The sequence below is a fragment of the Camelus dromedarius genome, chromosome 29, assembly GCF_036321535.1.
Source record: "Camelus dromedarius isolate mCamDro1 chromosome 29, mCamDro1.pat, whole genome shotgun sequence".
In the NCBI taxonomy this organism is placed as follows: Eukaryota; Metazoa; Chordata; class Mammalia; order Artiodactyla; family Camelidae; genus Camelus; species Camelus dromedarius.
The window spans coordinates 18,326,692-18,343,194 of NC_087464.1; the positions used below are offsets into that span (position 1 = coordinate 18,326,692).

The 16,503-nt window shown below is 46.4% G+C and overlaps 1 protein-coding gene across 5 annotated transcripts in view; it reads left to right on the forward strand.

Moving 5' to 3' along the window:
* SH3GL3 (SH3 domain containing GRB2 like 3, endophilin A3) overlaps positions 1 to 16,503 on the forward strand; it is a 122,358-nt gene that overhangs the window by 69,869 nt on the left and 35,986 nt on the right. For all 5 annotated transcript variants that reach the window (XM_031440678.2, XM_010986818.3, XM_031440677.2 and 2 more), the window contains 3 exons: positions 2,136 to 2,294; positions 11,406 to 11,509; positions 14,486 to 14,595. In XM_031440678.2, coding sequence (XP_031296538.1) covers positions 2,136 to 2,294; positions 11,406 to 11,509; positions 14,486 to 14,595 — 373 coding nt within the window. The remainder of the gene's footprint in view (positions 1 to 2,135; positions 2,295 to 11,405; positions 11,510 to 14,485; positions 14,596 to 16,503) is intronic.

The following is a 16,503-nucleotide window of genomic DNA, read 5'->3' on the forward strand; positions in this document are numbered from 1 at the left end:
CTATCTGTTGGCTTCCTTTGGTTAACATTTAAACACACCAACACAGCAGCCCTTGATTCCTGGCTTCACATCTCACCCCCTCCAGTCCATTCTCCACACCACAGCCAGAGCAGTCTTCCTAAGATACCATCCCCCTGTAGCTGCCCCATGACGTGGGAATAAAGATCCAGTAAAGATCCCCTAATTACGGGCCCCTCCTTCTTTCTACCGGTCAATCGCTCACCCCTTCCCACTTGAACTCTCTGCCCAGCCTCACTGAATGACTTGCAGTCCCCAGGGGATGTTTTGCTTTGTGCTTTCCCTCTGTTCTCTGTCTTTCTCCTTTTCCTCCCCTCTCCTGGCTAAGTCATCTCACCTCTCAGGTCCCAGCTCAGGTGTCCTGTCCTTTGGGAAGCTCTTGTTCTCTCCCTGACTTCATCAGGGGCTCCTTCTGTGATCCCTGTGCTGTGAGCATCACTGTGCTCTTTCTCTGCTGTTGGGGAGTGAGTGCTCAGGGTAGGGAGTCATGTTTTGTTCACTTTGGTAGCCACAATGCCTAGTGTGGGGTTCGTGCTCCCAAATTCTTCCTGAACAGATGATTCTAGGGAAGAAGAGACACTCTGAGTTGTGGGTATGCCAAAACATCTTTCCCAGATGTGGAACCTTAAAACCAAACATCTCATTTGCCGAAATACATAATACGGCATTTTTTCTTGTGCTGTTTTCCTTAAGAAAGTCGTACAAAAAGCCCACTGGACAACGTAGCTCTTCCACTTGGCCTGGTCCAGTAGGGTAGCTAGCCATGGACACCAATGTGGAATCTGAGCAGTGAGTGGGAGAGAGGTACAAAATACACATATACTTAAATGTTGCAGTTCCCTGTGCAAAAAATTATTTTCTAAATGGCGTCTCTTGTTACTCAGCTTTTCTTTGATAGAGAAACCATATAAATCTAAGTGTAAATCCCATAGATGGTCAAGAATTAAGAATCTAATATTCAGAGGGCTTTTCAGTCTCAGCTGTGCGCTATACGTACCTTGGACATTTAACACGTGACTGACGTATCTGTAAAAGCATTTACGGACTCAGACGGCTTTCACAAACATTTCTTTACCCATAAACAGTCAGGCTAAGCCATTCTTGTCCTGGTTTTACAACCACACATGTGGAGGCTCGGAGGGATTTAGAGACTTGCCCAGAGTCACAGAACATATGAGAGAGATGCTTCTGACTTTTTGTCCCAAATGCTCTTTTCACCCAATCATTATGGAAATTAGAACCAGTGTTTTTCCACCAGAAGGAATAGTCAAGTCACCCTCGTACTTCAGTGGGACAGTCTGTTTTCATTATACAGTTTCGACATCAAATATTCCAGGGATTATAGTCATAAACTCCCTTGCCCTGTGCAATTATCTGCTCTACAGAACTTCTGATGTGGGATCCCTCATCCCTCTGCTTGAACACAAACTGTGATGGGGAACTTACTACCACACAAGGCAGCGCATTCCATGAACGGACAGCTCTCATGTTTATAATTGTTTTATTTTGTTAAAGAGATCATATTTTAAAAAAGAAATCCCACCATTTCAGAGGTTGCCCGTGAACATCTGTCCTCTTTGTGCATCATGTCCATTGATGGCATTTATTCAGCTTGTTCTGTAATTGTTTGGGAACTTTATGGAAGACGCAAAAGTATTCTAGAGGATACTAGAAATTTGTGCTCTTATAATATACTTCTTAGTGAGGAGCTGACGATAGTGCCAGAAGAACCATCCTTATTTTTGGCATAGTTAATTCAGTTGGAAATTATCTGGGCATTAATAGAGTCTAAGTGAGGGGTCCTATAAGGAATGTTGGAAAATTAATCTCAGTACTGACACTGCGTCCTTATGTTCCATGTAGACACTCATTCGTTCTATAATCTATACACCCATCCATCTACCCATTCATTCATTCCACAAATATTCCTTGTGGACCTGCAGCGAAGGGAGCCTCTAATAGATGCTTGAGTGCATGCAAAAGAAGTGGAAGGTGGGTTCCTTCCCTTTTGACTTCAGGCTGAGAAAAATCAATGACTATTTTCATAGCAATGATGAAGATTTCTTTATGCCGTGTTTGAGTGTGATAGGTCTCTGATGAACTCCTTTGTCCCTTAGCACCACCTGAAAAAGCTGGAGGGCCGGCGCCTGGATTACGATTATAAAAAGAAGCGAGTAGGTAAGATACCAGACGAAGAAGTCAGACAAGCAGTAGAAAAATTTGAAGAGTCAAAGGAGTTGGCTGAAAGAAGCATGTTTAATTTTTTAGAAAATGATGTAAGTATTTAAACCAAACAGGAGACTTTAATGTGAATGAAAGCATTGACTATATGACAAGGGTCAGCATGTTGAGAAGCTCTGGAGCCTTAGTGGTTACAAGTTTCTGGAGTTTTCTGTAACCGTTATCTCCTGCCTCAGAAATAGCTTCAGACATTTGGCAAGTCCCAAGTCATATCTCTGATCTAGAGAAGTCCTGTTTATCCTGAATTGCTTCAGAGATGTGCTCAGATCGGTCCCGGGGAGGTGGGGCTGTCTGGGGGGAAGTGCATGGTCGACTAGCCTTTGTATTTGAGACCATAGCCTTAGCAGTTTTGCAGGAGGGTGGAAAGCCCATGCCATGTGGTAATTTGCAGTTTTGCTAAGACCATGAAAAGCACTGTGGGAGGCAGATGTTTTAGGTGGAGCAGCTCTTGGCTGGTGGGAGAGCCTCACTCATCACCCAGCTCTCTGATGCCTTCACTTATCATAATGAACCTTTAGGATCTAAAAGCATGACCTAAATTTCCAGCTGTACCACAGTGGTGCTTGTGAACCTGGGGATGGTGAAGGTCTTGACACAGATCCCTCAGCAATGCTAACGTTCTGTTGTACCGTGATTCTTGCCACCAGCTCTTACTTTATTTGCCCAAGTGAAGTTAGATTAAATGAAACTAAAGAGGATGGTGACCCCCAACTGGGCACCGTGAAGGCCGAAGGTCACCCTTCTTTGCCTTGGTGATGAGGACTCGTCTGGCATTTTTCACTGCCTGATGAGAAGAACCCTTGGCACCTGTCCCCTCCGGAGGCCCTGCCCTAAGCCCGGCCTCAGTGATGCCAGGAGTTACCTCAGCCCAGCATTCGTTTTGGACCTATCTGTTGAACTTTCAAACCTATTGGGACAAGTCAGATGAGTTATTTATCTGCAAAACTATGTTCTACTTATAATAATTTATTAAAAGGTACATTGAGGTCTTGCATCTTTTGAGTCAAGTCAGACCAAATGTACTGAGCACCTTTTATCTGCCATGGTGATGTGGGGTGGGGGGAGTTATGTCCAATGTTAACAAGACATGAATCCTGGAGGAAACAGTTTGAAAATTCCCATGTCCTGAGTACCAAAAAGTACACCCTGTTTCTCCTTTTAAATATTTTATCAGGTCTTTTACATTTTATGAGAAATAAGAAGAGGTGTTACAGTTTTCCCTGTTTTGCTATGTTGTTTGTTTTTCCTTTAAAAAATATTAATTTCCTTGAAGTTGCCCCCACGCAATAGGCCATTTTGCTTTTGTTTTGTCTTGGATTGCCTTGCTGATTGAAGTCTTTAGAAAGTTTTTGCAGTGTGACATATCAGATGCGTGCATTCCTTATCAGGCCACAGCAAGTGTTGCCCTTCCAGCCCTGCACTCTTTAAAGTGGATTTAAACTCTGAGGTTGAATCTCATGTGTCAGACATGCTGTCTGCCCCATGTCCTTTATTCATGATCTTCATTTGTCATCTGCATTGATAAGCTATTGCAAAGAACTCCCTTTCGGAGGCCTGTCTCAGTTGCTCTGGCCTTGGCGATGGACCAGGAGACCTTAGTTTTCCCTTCAGTGTCAGTCAAAATCAGAAGTGATCCATTCCTTATAAAAGCTCAGTCATTTGTCCATTTGTTGACAATGACAGTATTCTGCTTGTCACAAATAGGTTACCCCCTCCCCACCCCACCCTGGCAGAAGAGCAAGGTGGAGTGTAACCCAAGCCCCCGGGGGCCTTGGCGTCGGCCCTCCAGAGGCACGAGCTGCAGCGTTTCCCCGAAAGTTTCCTGGGGCGGGAGGCACCTCTGTTCAGCTCTGAGGGGCCTGGGCTGCTCCCTCGTTTTAGGGCCTGGACCCACACCTCCGCCGGCAGCCAGGGGAGCCGGCCACTGAGAGGGGAGGAGACCAAAAGGACGAGCCGGTGAAGAGCGCCGCAGGCCCGGGCTCCTTCTCTCCCTCTTCCTGCCTTTCCTGCGCCGTCCTGAGCCGCAGCGGTCACCCTGCGTGCTGTGGTTGCTGATGCTCACAATGACGGCCGTGCTAAACAGGCTCCCGGTGGTGGTGATGGTGGTGATGCGGATGATAGTGAGGAGAGCTCGTGGTCGAGAAGCTGCTTTTGCCTCTTCCCCGTCCCAGGTTTATGGTTGAGGAGACTCCCAAGTTACTGTGGAAGCTCCAGAAGACTGCCTTCGTTCTCTTCTTGGGGCAACAGAAATTAGACCTAGAAAGGGACAGCCTTGTCCTTTTCCATGACAGTGTCTGGACCCTGCCCAGACGGTCTGGCAGTCCTCTGGATGGGGCAAGGTCTAGAAAATCTGCTCCATGTCACCCCTTGGACCTGGCAAGCTAATACTGAAATTGCCTCGTGCTTGGGGTAGGCAGTGGATTGTTGGGGGAAGACAGAGGACCAATGTGTGGTGGGATGAGGCAGACTTTGAACCCTCAGCCCTGTCCTTGGCCCTTCCCCAACAATCAGGCCAGGCCTAGTGGCTCTGCAGCCCACAGAACCCTGACTTCCTGCTCCCTCTGGGTCACCAACCTCGTGTCCAGCCTTCGTCACTCAGCCTCTTGTATTGGTGTCTGCTTCCTTTCACGGTGAAAAGGTCTAAATGAGGAGCCATGCTTCAGGATGGCTGGTGATGACTGGGTTTCCTTCCAGGAACTCATCCTGGAACTAAAGATGGCTGGGATCTGTCTAATTCCCAGATTAAATGCAGTGGGTCTGCAGGCCCTGCCTTTGCCCAGTGGATCGGATATTCCATCTGACCTGGCACCTGCTGGACACCAGGTACATGCCTGCTTCTTGAGGGCAGACAGACTTGGTCAAACATGTGGCCTCAGGACAGGGAGGCAGGTGGCCTGGGCCCTGGCACTTCTTTCAGACACAACTGGGAGAAGCTTATAATATTGTGGGTTAGCAGTTGGGGGTATCAGAGCTGTTCACCTCAATCTGACTGATTGAGGAATTGACACAAATCAGACTGAAATCAAGGCACAGTGCTTTTAACCAATGGGAATGCCTGATGATTATAAAATACAGGCTTCATGGCCACCTGTGTTGGAGGGTACGCCACGGCCGACCCGCATCCACATCGCACTTTCTGCTCCTTGCACCCCCGTTGACGAAAGCCCCCTCAGTAGGAGCCAGCCTGACTCACCCACCTGGACACTGTCTGAGACAGGCGGCCTCTGGTCATGCGGAGCTGGGTTTTGAGGCAGAGAAGCCATCTTCCTCATTAAGGAACATTCCCCAATCTCGTCCACAGGCAGAGGGGTGAGGAAGGCCGGGGTAGAAGGCTTGCAAGTGTTCGCTCCAGGGAGAAAGTGGAGAGCAGAGCAGCGTGCAGGGAGGGAGGCCACCTGAGGCGGCGTGTCTGGTGCCGCCTGCCCGTCTCTGTCTGGCACTAACGAGGCAGACCCCAAAGTCTCACTCTCCAGGGAACAGGCAGTGTCTTCCCAGCCTTCATGTGCCATGGCCCTGGCTAAGACGCACTAAAAACTTCACCAGATAATGCCTAAAAAATTATTTGCCAAAGATCTGCCTGATTTGAGGAGAGCTCTGACCTAACAGACTTGGTCTCCCGTGGGTCTCCAAATGCAGGTTAGGCAACTCTTCCTAGGATTTTCTGGCCAACAGGCCATTTGTACGGGTTTCCAGGGTGTGGTTGCTCATCTGTCCTCAAATCTGCCTTCTCCCAACTGAGGGACAGACGGAGCAGCCCAGCAAGGATGACAAGCCAGCCCCTTGCCTAGAGGACAGGCTGTCTGTGGGCAGGGGCAGCTCAGGCCTGGGCCCATGGTGGTCCTCCCGCTGCCTACGCCAGGCCTAGTCTAGACCTTAGAGCCACCCTCAGGGAGCGTGAGGTGGGCAGAGCAGGAAGCTAGATGTAGCCACCAGCTCTCGGCTCCTTCACAACCTACTTTCTTAAAGAACACAGACCCCAGGGCCAAGCTTCCCGTGCAGGGTCCAGTCACCCTGCTTGTCAGGGCCCCTTGATCTCATCCATCAGAGATCACTCCTCCTCCTGTGGTGCGGAAGGAAGGAAGGGGTGATGAGAGGGACCTGAATTGTTTACTCTGCGTTAATTCCTGAGGGAAAGTGGCCTCCATCTTCCAACCTATTTCTGGCAGAGCTGGGAATGGGAGAATCAAAGGCAAGCGTCTCGTTTGGCCCCACACTATCGTCCTTGGGGGTCTTGTCGGTAAGAGCTGGATTGGAGACCTTGAGCATCACTTCATTTCTTGCTTGAGGCAGAGGACCCTCATTATTCTACATGCAGATGCAAGCCAGGAGGTGTTTTGGTCCACGAGCTTTCCCACAAGCTCAGAGGGGCAGGTCTATGGCTGATTACTTCTGCTGTGCCAGGCTGGGACTGGTGGGGCTCCCAGAAGCACCCAGAACAGCCCTCCCCTGAAGAAGGGCCGCTGTGTCCACCACCATTAGCTCTGAGGTGTGGGTGCAGGATATTCAGCAGGTTTTTCGCGGTCTCCACCGCCATTTCTTGGGAACGCTGTCACCCACAGGCCCACTAACACTCTCCTCTGCTGTCTTTGCAGAGAATTTAATTCCTCACAACCTGAAATTATGGAATGTAGGTTTTTGACATTGGCAGGAACCAGAGCTATCAGCCAGAAGATGCCCATTTCAGTCTGGTGAGGCCAGGCACCTGCAGTCCTCTCTAGATCTCCTGGTACAGATTCCCCACCCGGCGATCCTCCCTCTGTCCACAGGCTCCCACAAGGACAAGCGGCATTACTAGATTCCAGGCTCCTGGGTTCTTCCCATTGGTTTAGGGTGGTGTTTCCCAAAATTCATTTCACGGGGTGTGGTATCTGTGACATTAATCATGTCTCTGTGGTCAAGTAAGTTTGGGAAACCCTGAGTTAACCAAAACTGTCTGGGTTTTCTTTGTCACAAGACTTTTCAGAGTCTTTATATGAATGTCTGAAAAATTAATCTCCAAGAGATTCCTGTGAGAGGCTAGACGAGGCGGTTTCTCAAATCTTTCAACCATAGAACTCTTCACGCCACTATTATTATTATTACTGGCATGACAAGGCACCTGTGACGTATGGAGTGTGACATTTAGGAAGCACTGGACCAGCAGAGAGCAAGCACGCTGAACCAAGCGCAAAAGACCTGAAATACGGTTCTGGTCTTGCTGCTGCCCAGCTGTGCGCCTCTAGGAGGACACCTTCACCTCAGAGTATCAGGCCCAAGAATGACTGCACGTGAGGAATTCTTTAGAACTGTAGAGCGAAGAATAAAAGTGTCAGGGATTATTATCCGTGTTATTAGTTTAATAGGAATTTAATGGCCTTCCTCAGCCTTTTGGCTTTTGCCTTTTTGGAAAAAGCATCTGTTTATGACCAGACTGTAAAATTCATGAGAAAATTTCCCCCGGCTTCTCCGAGGAATCCACAAAGAGTGGAGGTCTTTGATACGACAAAGCAAGAAATCATTTGGATTATCACAATTAAAACTGAAGATGGTCTCCATTGGAAATGCGTCATTTCAGTTGTGAAAGGGGAGGGCTTGCCAGGGCCCAGAAGATGCACGTTTCCTTATTCTTGCGTGCCAAGTACACTGCACATTGCAGGGATCTGGGCAGGGCATTACCTGTTCACAGCAAGTTATCTCTGTTCTCACCGTGGTCTTCAGAGTGTGCCTCTCTGCCCACAGACCTGACTGCCGACCAGTCCCTTGGTAACCGATTGCTGGAGAGTCCGAGGAGGAGGTTTCACAGCCCTGCTCCTTCTCAGCCACCGCAGTTTCCACATCCCTCTTGCACAGAGTTGATCTGAGTTGATCTTAGCCTTTACTACAATATGTAGTACCTTTGAGCCATTCTTCCTTTGGGTATAGCTCAAATCCTCTGCTGTTGGTTCACAGGCCACCCGATGGCTCAGATCCCACTCAAGTGTCCCTGGAGTTTCTACAGCTCCTGGGAATTTCTCTCACTCTTAGTCCACAGCAGTATGGGGGCATCTACGCTCTGCCCCCATCCCCTGGGCTAGGGTACCTCCAACAGCCTCAGTGGGTTCATTACCCCCGTGAGTTTGTTTCCTATAAATCTCAGGATAATAACTCCCATCCCCCATAAGCAGGGGTCCCTGATCAGAGCTAGTCCCACTGTTAAATTTTGCTCCATTTGAGAATGAGCAAAGCAGCTCTGAAATAGCAGTGTCCTATTGCTGCTGAACTGCCACAAATCTGTGGCTTAAAACAACACAAATTTATTAATCTTAAAGAGTGGAGCTTGGAAGTCCTAAAATCGAGGTATTGGCAGGGCTGCATTCCTCCTGGAGGCTGTAAGGAGGAACCCATTTCTTTGTCTTTTCCAACTTTTAAAGGCCACCTGCATTCCTTGATTTCACAGTCCCTTCCTCCACCTTCAAAGCCAGCAGTGGGGCATCTTTAGCTCTCTCCTCCTGACCCTGCTTCCACCAACACATCTCCTTTTCTGACTCTGACCTTCCTGCCCTCCTCTCACTGGGCCTCCTCCTTATATTGGGCCCACCCGGATAGTCCAGGTAATCTCCTAATCCCAGATTCTTTACGTAATCTGCCATGTAAGGTAACATTTGAGCAGGCCTGGGGAAATAGGACTTGGACCTCTTTGGGGCTATTTTTCTGTCAAAAGCCTCTTCTGGTTTCAGGGTTCCATGAATCTCCCAGGTAGCATCCAGGTCCCCACTCCACCCACTTGTCACCCAGCAGTGCCTGTGTTCGGCCTCTGCTTCCTTCATCTCTTCTGGGGAAGTCTGTTGTGTTACGAGTTTCCCACTTTAGGCATCGGAGCTGGGTGTGAGCCCATCTGTAGCAGCAAGTGACTGTACTCTCAGAGACGGGAGCTGCTTCCCTGGCAGTTCTGCTCCTCTGTGTATGTCATGTGACCCCTTCCAGAGGGCGAGGTCCCACTTTACTCCCAAGATGGCCCCAGCCAGGTGGCAGCTCAGGTCTCAGCCAGAAGTCGTCATCCCCAGTGACCTCCCCCGATTCAACAGGTGAGTTTGCCAAATTGAGTGGTGTGGCCAGTGGGAGAGATCTTTCACCTTCTGGACAGGCTTTGGCTCTTGCAAGGCCTGGGTTTATTGCAACCTTGGTTCTGCCAGTCCAGGTGTTCAATTCTATTTGGGGTTTGGGCAGCAGAGGCCACCTGCACACAGCTCACTGCTCACTACCTGGGGGCAGCTAACATCTCCATTTCCTGTCAAGGAAAGGCAGATGATCCACGTGTGGCACCCCATGGCTTCACTGTCAACAGAGACTTCTAGCTTAATGACCATCTCTTCAAGAGTTGCCTTGAGCACCTACTATGTGCGGGCACTGTATAGCACTGCTATTGTCTTCCAAGTTTTAAGGGGCCCCCAGATCCATTTCCTTCCTAAAGTCAGCCATCAAATGAATAGTTACAAAATCATCTCCAGAAGACATGATCTTGTATTTTAGCCACATCAGAGAGGACAGCCAGCCATCTCCCCCCTCCCCTCCCAATCGCACATGTGTTTCAAAGAGTATTCATTCAACTACCTTACCCTGTTCCCTTAAAAATTATAAAATGTCAAGCATATTTCACAGTGGGTCTTAAAAATACAAATCCGCCTTACTGAAGCCAGAGAAGTGTGGTGGAGACTTTACCCAGCACACAGCGTTTGCTCTGTAAGGAAGGAATTCCTTTCTGTAGCAGATTCTGCTGTGATCGTGTTAGGCCGTGGTGCTGGACTTATTTAAAAGTATGTGTGAAAGCCAGAGAGGTGAAACTTAAGAAATCCTTAGGCTTTTGTAGGGGCCAGTCTGTCTTTGTTTTGTTCATTGGGTTTTCGGAAATTTAAGGCTAGGCTTGTTGTTGTTCCAGCCACAGAGCAGAGTCAAGTAGCTATAATATGACGGGATTTCCTTGTGCGGAGGCTGATCCCAGCGCGGCCCACGTGGAACTCCATGCTTGTCTGACGTGAACATCGAGCCCATGCTTAAAGTGGTGCAGGTGGGGAAGGAAAATGAAAGTGTAGACAGCTAAAGCATGGATTATAATAGCAAACACAAGCAGCTTGGATCTTTGAAGACAAACGAACCCATGGTTGCTTTTGCAGGGTGAGTGTGTAAGGCTGAACGAACATGCAGGGCAGGCTTGGCCCTAAACTGATGAGCACATCGAGGGAGGAGATGACGCAGAGGCTTTGGGGAAGCTTGGGAAGGAGGGGTTGATTCTGATTTGTGCCTTTGTCTGGTTCCAGGGTTCATGGGATTCATCCTGGGGCCCCCACTACCTCCGCCCAGTGGCCCTGCCTCTGAGGCTGGCGGAAATCAGCTTAATTAATCCCTCATTCTGTAGCAGCCCCTCAGCCACGTGGGGAAGCAGGGAAGGGTGCTCTCAGGCCCTACTGGAGACATCTCTTCCACAAATTATGCATCCCTAGGTTTTCCAGGCTTTCTTACATGACATAACTTTTTAATTTTATTTTTTTACATCCACTGTAATTTGGTTACTAATTTCATAAATGTCTTGGTTCATGGGAAAGAGATGCCAGAGTCTTTCTAGTTCGTTCCTTTGGGCTGTATGTTTCAGGGAAATGATTGTGTTCTGATAGCAACAAAGACATGTAGGGGCCTGGCAAGTCTTTGCCCTGGTCCGTGCCCTGCTCCGTGGCTTCCCTTCTTACCTGAGAACAGCTTTCCTTGCTTGGGTTCTTTATTTGACTTAGCTAGAAAATGCCAGTAGAGAAGGAAGCAGTTCATTTACTAAACGTTGGCTTCTCTTGTAATTGGAAAAGCTTTATCTCTCCGTTTTCAGATCCATGAGCTTTATAGCACGAACATCTCCCGAGAATATCATCTAATTGGAAAAAATAAGCTTTTTTTGTTGCGTTAAATCAACTTCATAATCACAAATAAATTTGAACATTTTTTTTCCCCAGCATTTATAGCTCTATATCACGACCTGTGTGATTATTATGCAGGGCTCCAAGACGAAATTAAATGAAATGGACCAGAGCCGAGGCAGACAGGGGGCTTCCCTGCAAAGCTGGGTCTTTGTTGCTGGTCTCCTGTCTCTCTGAACGTTACCCAGGCTCTGGCCTCCATGGAGTAATTTTCCACTTCTGCTGCAGGTAGAACAAGTCAGCCAGTTGGCCGTGTTTATAGAGGCAGCTTTAGACTATCACAAACAGACCACAGAGATCCTGCAGGAGCTACAAAACAAGCTACAGATGCGGTAAGAGCCCTCACGTTCATTACAAGCCTGGGGCCGCGGAATTAAAATCAATCGAAATCAGTATCCCTGCCTGTCTCTCCATCTCCCCCCTCCGCCCCCCACCCCCGCCCCGTTCTGTTTTGAATTTTCTTCAGCTGGCGCTCTCGGTTGGGTGTGGGGTAGCACCGAGAAGATAAGTACACGGCTTTGGCCGATAGGACAGAACTGGGAAAAGGGATCTGGCAGCTTTCCCCTTGTTCTTTTCTCTAAAGCCCTTTTTCATGACCTATGTTTAGGGCAACCGGGCAAAGCTGCTCACTCGCCTTCGAGTTGAGCCCCTACAGAGCTGTTCTGGATTCACTGCCGACTCAGTGAGAGTTTAGCTGAGGGTGCTATGTCATATACCTCCCTCTGCAACGTCTACGGGTGTGGAGAAAAGTGAGATCATATTCAGAAAGTATGTAGTTATCTGGAAAAAAAGAGGTTTTTACTTCACCAGCATAAATGAGCCTGTGTTCATAATATTGACTCTGGGAGATACTGAGTCAAAAATATCTTCTGAATGATCAAAGATTGCTGTGTTCCTTATGACTTCAATGATAAACGTATTCTCTATTTTTCTGAAAATTACTGATATATGTAGCATGCATGGTAACCCTATTAATTAAAATGATGCGTTAAAAAACTACACTATTTTTAAACCAGGTTTAATAACAGAAAATTGTTTTATACAGAGGATTTTGATAATGAATACATTTGGAGGGATTTTTGCTTAAATCAATACAGGGAAGACAAAAGGTCTGTCCAGTCTCTGAAGCATCCACTTTTGTAGGGGGGTAGTTCATTGACTGCTCACATGAGCATATTTTCATAATTCTATCTTGATATGAGGAGAAAGAGAAAGCAGCTAACATTGTTGAGTGCCCAGTTCATTCCTGGTACTTCCTAGATGCCTCAGAGACTTTTTGAGAGACAAATACTTCACAAATACAGGCATACTTCGGAGATATTGCGGATTTGGTTCCAGACCACCATAATAAAGCGAGTATTGTAATAAAAGTGAGCCACATGAATTTTTTTGGCTTTCCAGTGCATATAAAAGTTATGTTTACACTCTACTGTAGTCTATTCAGTGCATAAAAGCATTATGTCTAAAAACAATGTACATACCTTAATTAAAAACTACTTTATTGCTAAAATGTGCTACCCATCACCTGAGTCTTCAGTGAGTCCTAATCTTTCTGCTGGTGGAGGGTTTTGCCTCCATGTTGACAGCTGCTCACTGATCAGGGTAGTGGTTGCTGAAGGTTGGGGTGGCTGAGGCCATTTCTTAAAATAAGACAGCAATGAAGTTTTCAGCATAAATGACTCTGCCTTTCACAGTTTTTCTGTAGCAGCCGGTGTTTGATAGCATTTTACCCACCACAGAACTTCTTTCAAAATTGGAGTCAGTCCTCTCAAACTCTCTGCTGCTTTATTAACCGAGTTTATGCAATGTTCTAAATCCTTTGTTGCCATTTCAACAGTCTTCACCAGCAGTAGATTCCACCTCAAGAAACCACTTTCTTTGCTCTCCAAAAGAAGCAACTCCTCCTCTGTTAAAGTTTTATCGTGAGATTGCAACAATTCAATCTCATCTTCAGGCTCCACTTCTAATTCTAGTTCTCTTGTTAACTCTTGAGAGCCCTAGGATTTTCAGAATGGTAAGTGACTACTGGCTTCAATTTCGGGTCACCAACTGCATTAGCCTCTAACACAGTTAGCTTGTTCTTTGAAGCTTTGGAAGCCAGGCATTGACTTCTCTATGGCTGTGAGAGTCCTAGACGGCATCTTCTTCCAACAGAAGGCTGTTTCGTTTACACTCAAGATCTGCTGTTTAGCATAGTCACAGCTTCATTCGTGGTCTGAGCTTGGTCTTCTGGACAACTTGCTGCAGCTTCTACATCAGCACTTGCTGCTTCACCTTGCACTTTGATGTTACGGAGACGGCTTCCTTCCTTCAACCTCACGAACCAACCTCTGCTGGCTTCAGACTTTTCTTCTGCAGCTTCCTCACCTCCCTCAGCCTACACAGAAGTGGAGGGAGTTAGTGCCTTGCTCTGGATTAGGCTTTGATTTAAGGGAATGTTGTGGCTGGTTTGATCTTCTAACCAGACCACTCAAACTTTCTTCATATCAGCAATAAGGCTGTTTCGCTTCCTTATCATTCGCGTGTTCACTGAAGTAGCACTTTTAATTTCCTTCAAGAACTTTTCCTTTGCATTCCCAACTTGGCTAACTGGTGCAGGAGGACTAGCTTTTTGCCTGTCCTGGCTTTTGACATGCCTTCCTCACTGAACTTAAAAGATTTCTAGCTTTCGATTTAAAGTGAGAAATGTGCAAGCTCTTTCTTCCACTTGAACACTTAGGGCCATTGTAGGGCTAATAATTAGCCTAATTTCCATATTATTGTGTCTCAGGGAGAAGGGAGGCTGAGGAGACAGAGACAGACGGGGAAACGGCAGGTCAGGGGGAGCAGTTAGAACACACACAACATTTATCAATTAAGTTTGCTGTCTTATGTGGTGCATTTTATGGGGCCCACAATAATTACAGTAGTAACATCAAAAAGCACTGATCACAGATCATCACCACAACAAATGTAATAATAAAGAAAAAGTTTAAAATATTGTGAGAATTACCAAAATGTGACACAGAGATAGGAAGTGAGCGCAAGTATTGGAAAACTGGTGCCGATAGACTTCCTCTACCAGGGTTGCCACCAACCTTCAATTTATAAAAAACACAGTATCTGCTAAGTGCAGTAAAACAAAGTACGTCTGCATATAGTTGAAAAACTACATGTGGCATATTGCAGCTGTCACTTTGGGCTACTCAAGAATCAACATGTAAAAATCATCTCCTTCACGACCGTCACCTAGAACCTAGGTTTGTAGGCTCATCAAGGCTTTGCTTTCTTCATCAGATGTCTGACTGATCTTAAAATGTGTGTTTCAGAATATCGGCTGCGTCCAATGTCCCCAAACGAGAATACAAGCCACGGCCCATAAAAAGGAGTCCTAGTGAGCTCAATGGAGTGTCCACCACCCCTTCAGCAAAGACAACAGGTGAGATGACCACTCTGTGAGTGCTGTGTGCCCTTCCATGAGACTCTGGTGAGATGACCCTTCTGTGGGTGCTCTGTGCCCTTCTATGAGGCTCTGCTGGAGGCATTTGCTTACTGCTTATTGCTGTATCCTGTGTGAATTCACTGAGACACTGGGTTTCTGTTTTAGGTTATTTGGTGAATTCCCTTTTCCCCCTAGTAATGCCCCCTTTCCATCTTCCTTGTTTCGAGTACTCATACCAAGGAAGAATTCCATCACTTTATTTATTGCTTTCTCATGTGTTAAACCTTAGCCATAAAATCATCATGCTACATTGTCCTTTATATTTACGCTTTTAATGCTTTAAAATATCTTCTTTGGTCATGGTTTTGTATAGTCTCATTTCCAAATCATGATAGTCCTTATAGGTTCTAAGGACACAAAGTAAAATAGTCATATATATATATATATATATATATATGTAAAAGTTTGAATTAACATTTGTTGAGCACCTGCTATATGCTAGGCACTGCCTTAAGTGCTGCCTCATTATTTCTTAATTAGACAAATGGCATAAATATATTCCTGAATAAAATGATCAAACTGAGAAAAATAACATTCAAGTGATGTAAATCATGCTGTGATCACCCCCTCCATCCCAGCCCCCTCCCCAGACGTAGCCACTGTTAACAATTCGGTATGAACCCTGTCATAGCTGTTTACGTGCATAGATACATGCACTGTGTACACACACATTTTAGATTATTTTCTGTTTTTCGAATACAATCATACTAGCTCGACTGTTCTGCAGTTACCTTTTATAAATGTGTCACGATTTCTTGGAGTTATTTCCATGTCACATATATGGCTCTATCCCAATATTTTTTAATGGCTTCATAGTTTTCTATTATATATACGATTTTCCTATTAATGGACATTAAGGTTGTTTCCAGTTATTTGCTAAAAGGAATGTCCTTTGTTTGCCTCCATATGCTGATGGGCACGCCTTTCTTGGAAGAGAAATTGCTGAGTTAGAGTGAGTGCACAGTGTAAGCGGTAGTAGGTACTGCCAGACTACCCTCTGAAACAGGCACACTACTATGAGCGTAGCAATGCCTGCTTCCCCATACCCATGCCGTTAGACTTCAATTCTTGCCACGTATTAATGGGTAAAAAAATGATTCTTGGTTCTGTGCACAACTTTTTATTTGAGATTCCACGTTAGTGGTGCCGTGACTTACTGCTGCCTGCTTGCCGTGGTTGTCAGGGAATGGGGATGCTCTGCTGAGTGAGATGAACTGGTTTTTAGTTTTCTGGGTGGTTGCATTCCTCGTGGCACTGTTTCAGGTCCCTGCACTCAGTACTCCTTCCTGGAGGCAGATGCCTCGGCTCCCAGGTACTTGGTACAAACCCAGGATAGGAGAACTCAGCACACTGCTCTGTTCCTAGAATGCCAGCCAGTCATCCAGCTTTCAGTTTCCACTTTGAGTTCTGGACATCCTCAGAACCCACTTTTGTTGCATCTGCCTTTGGGAACCACTTTGAACTTCATTTCCTCCATCTGCTGCTTTCCATCTCTCAGGCATTTTGCATATTCCTCATAATTTATGGTCTACCAACTGTGTTCGTTCTTGTTTTCCAACATTATTTGGAACGTGAAGACATACCTATTTTGTAATTAGTAGTGATTCGATTTGTGAAAGGAAGGCTGTGGTCTTGCACTCAATCTGCTGTTTGAATGCAAACTTCCTTTAAGTCCTTCAGTGTCATATGTCCCACTGGTTGCATCTCTCTGCTGTTTGCTACCCAACATGGCTTTAGGTGCCAAATGGATACAGACCTAGAGAACCTTAAATCACGTCTTGAGAAAATCGTTCTTTTTTCATTTCTCTTTTAGTCATTCTGATTTCAAGGAGATAGTAGTACAGT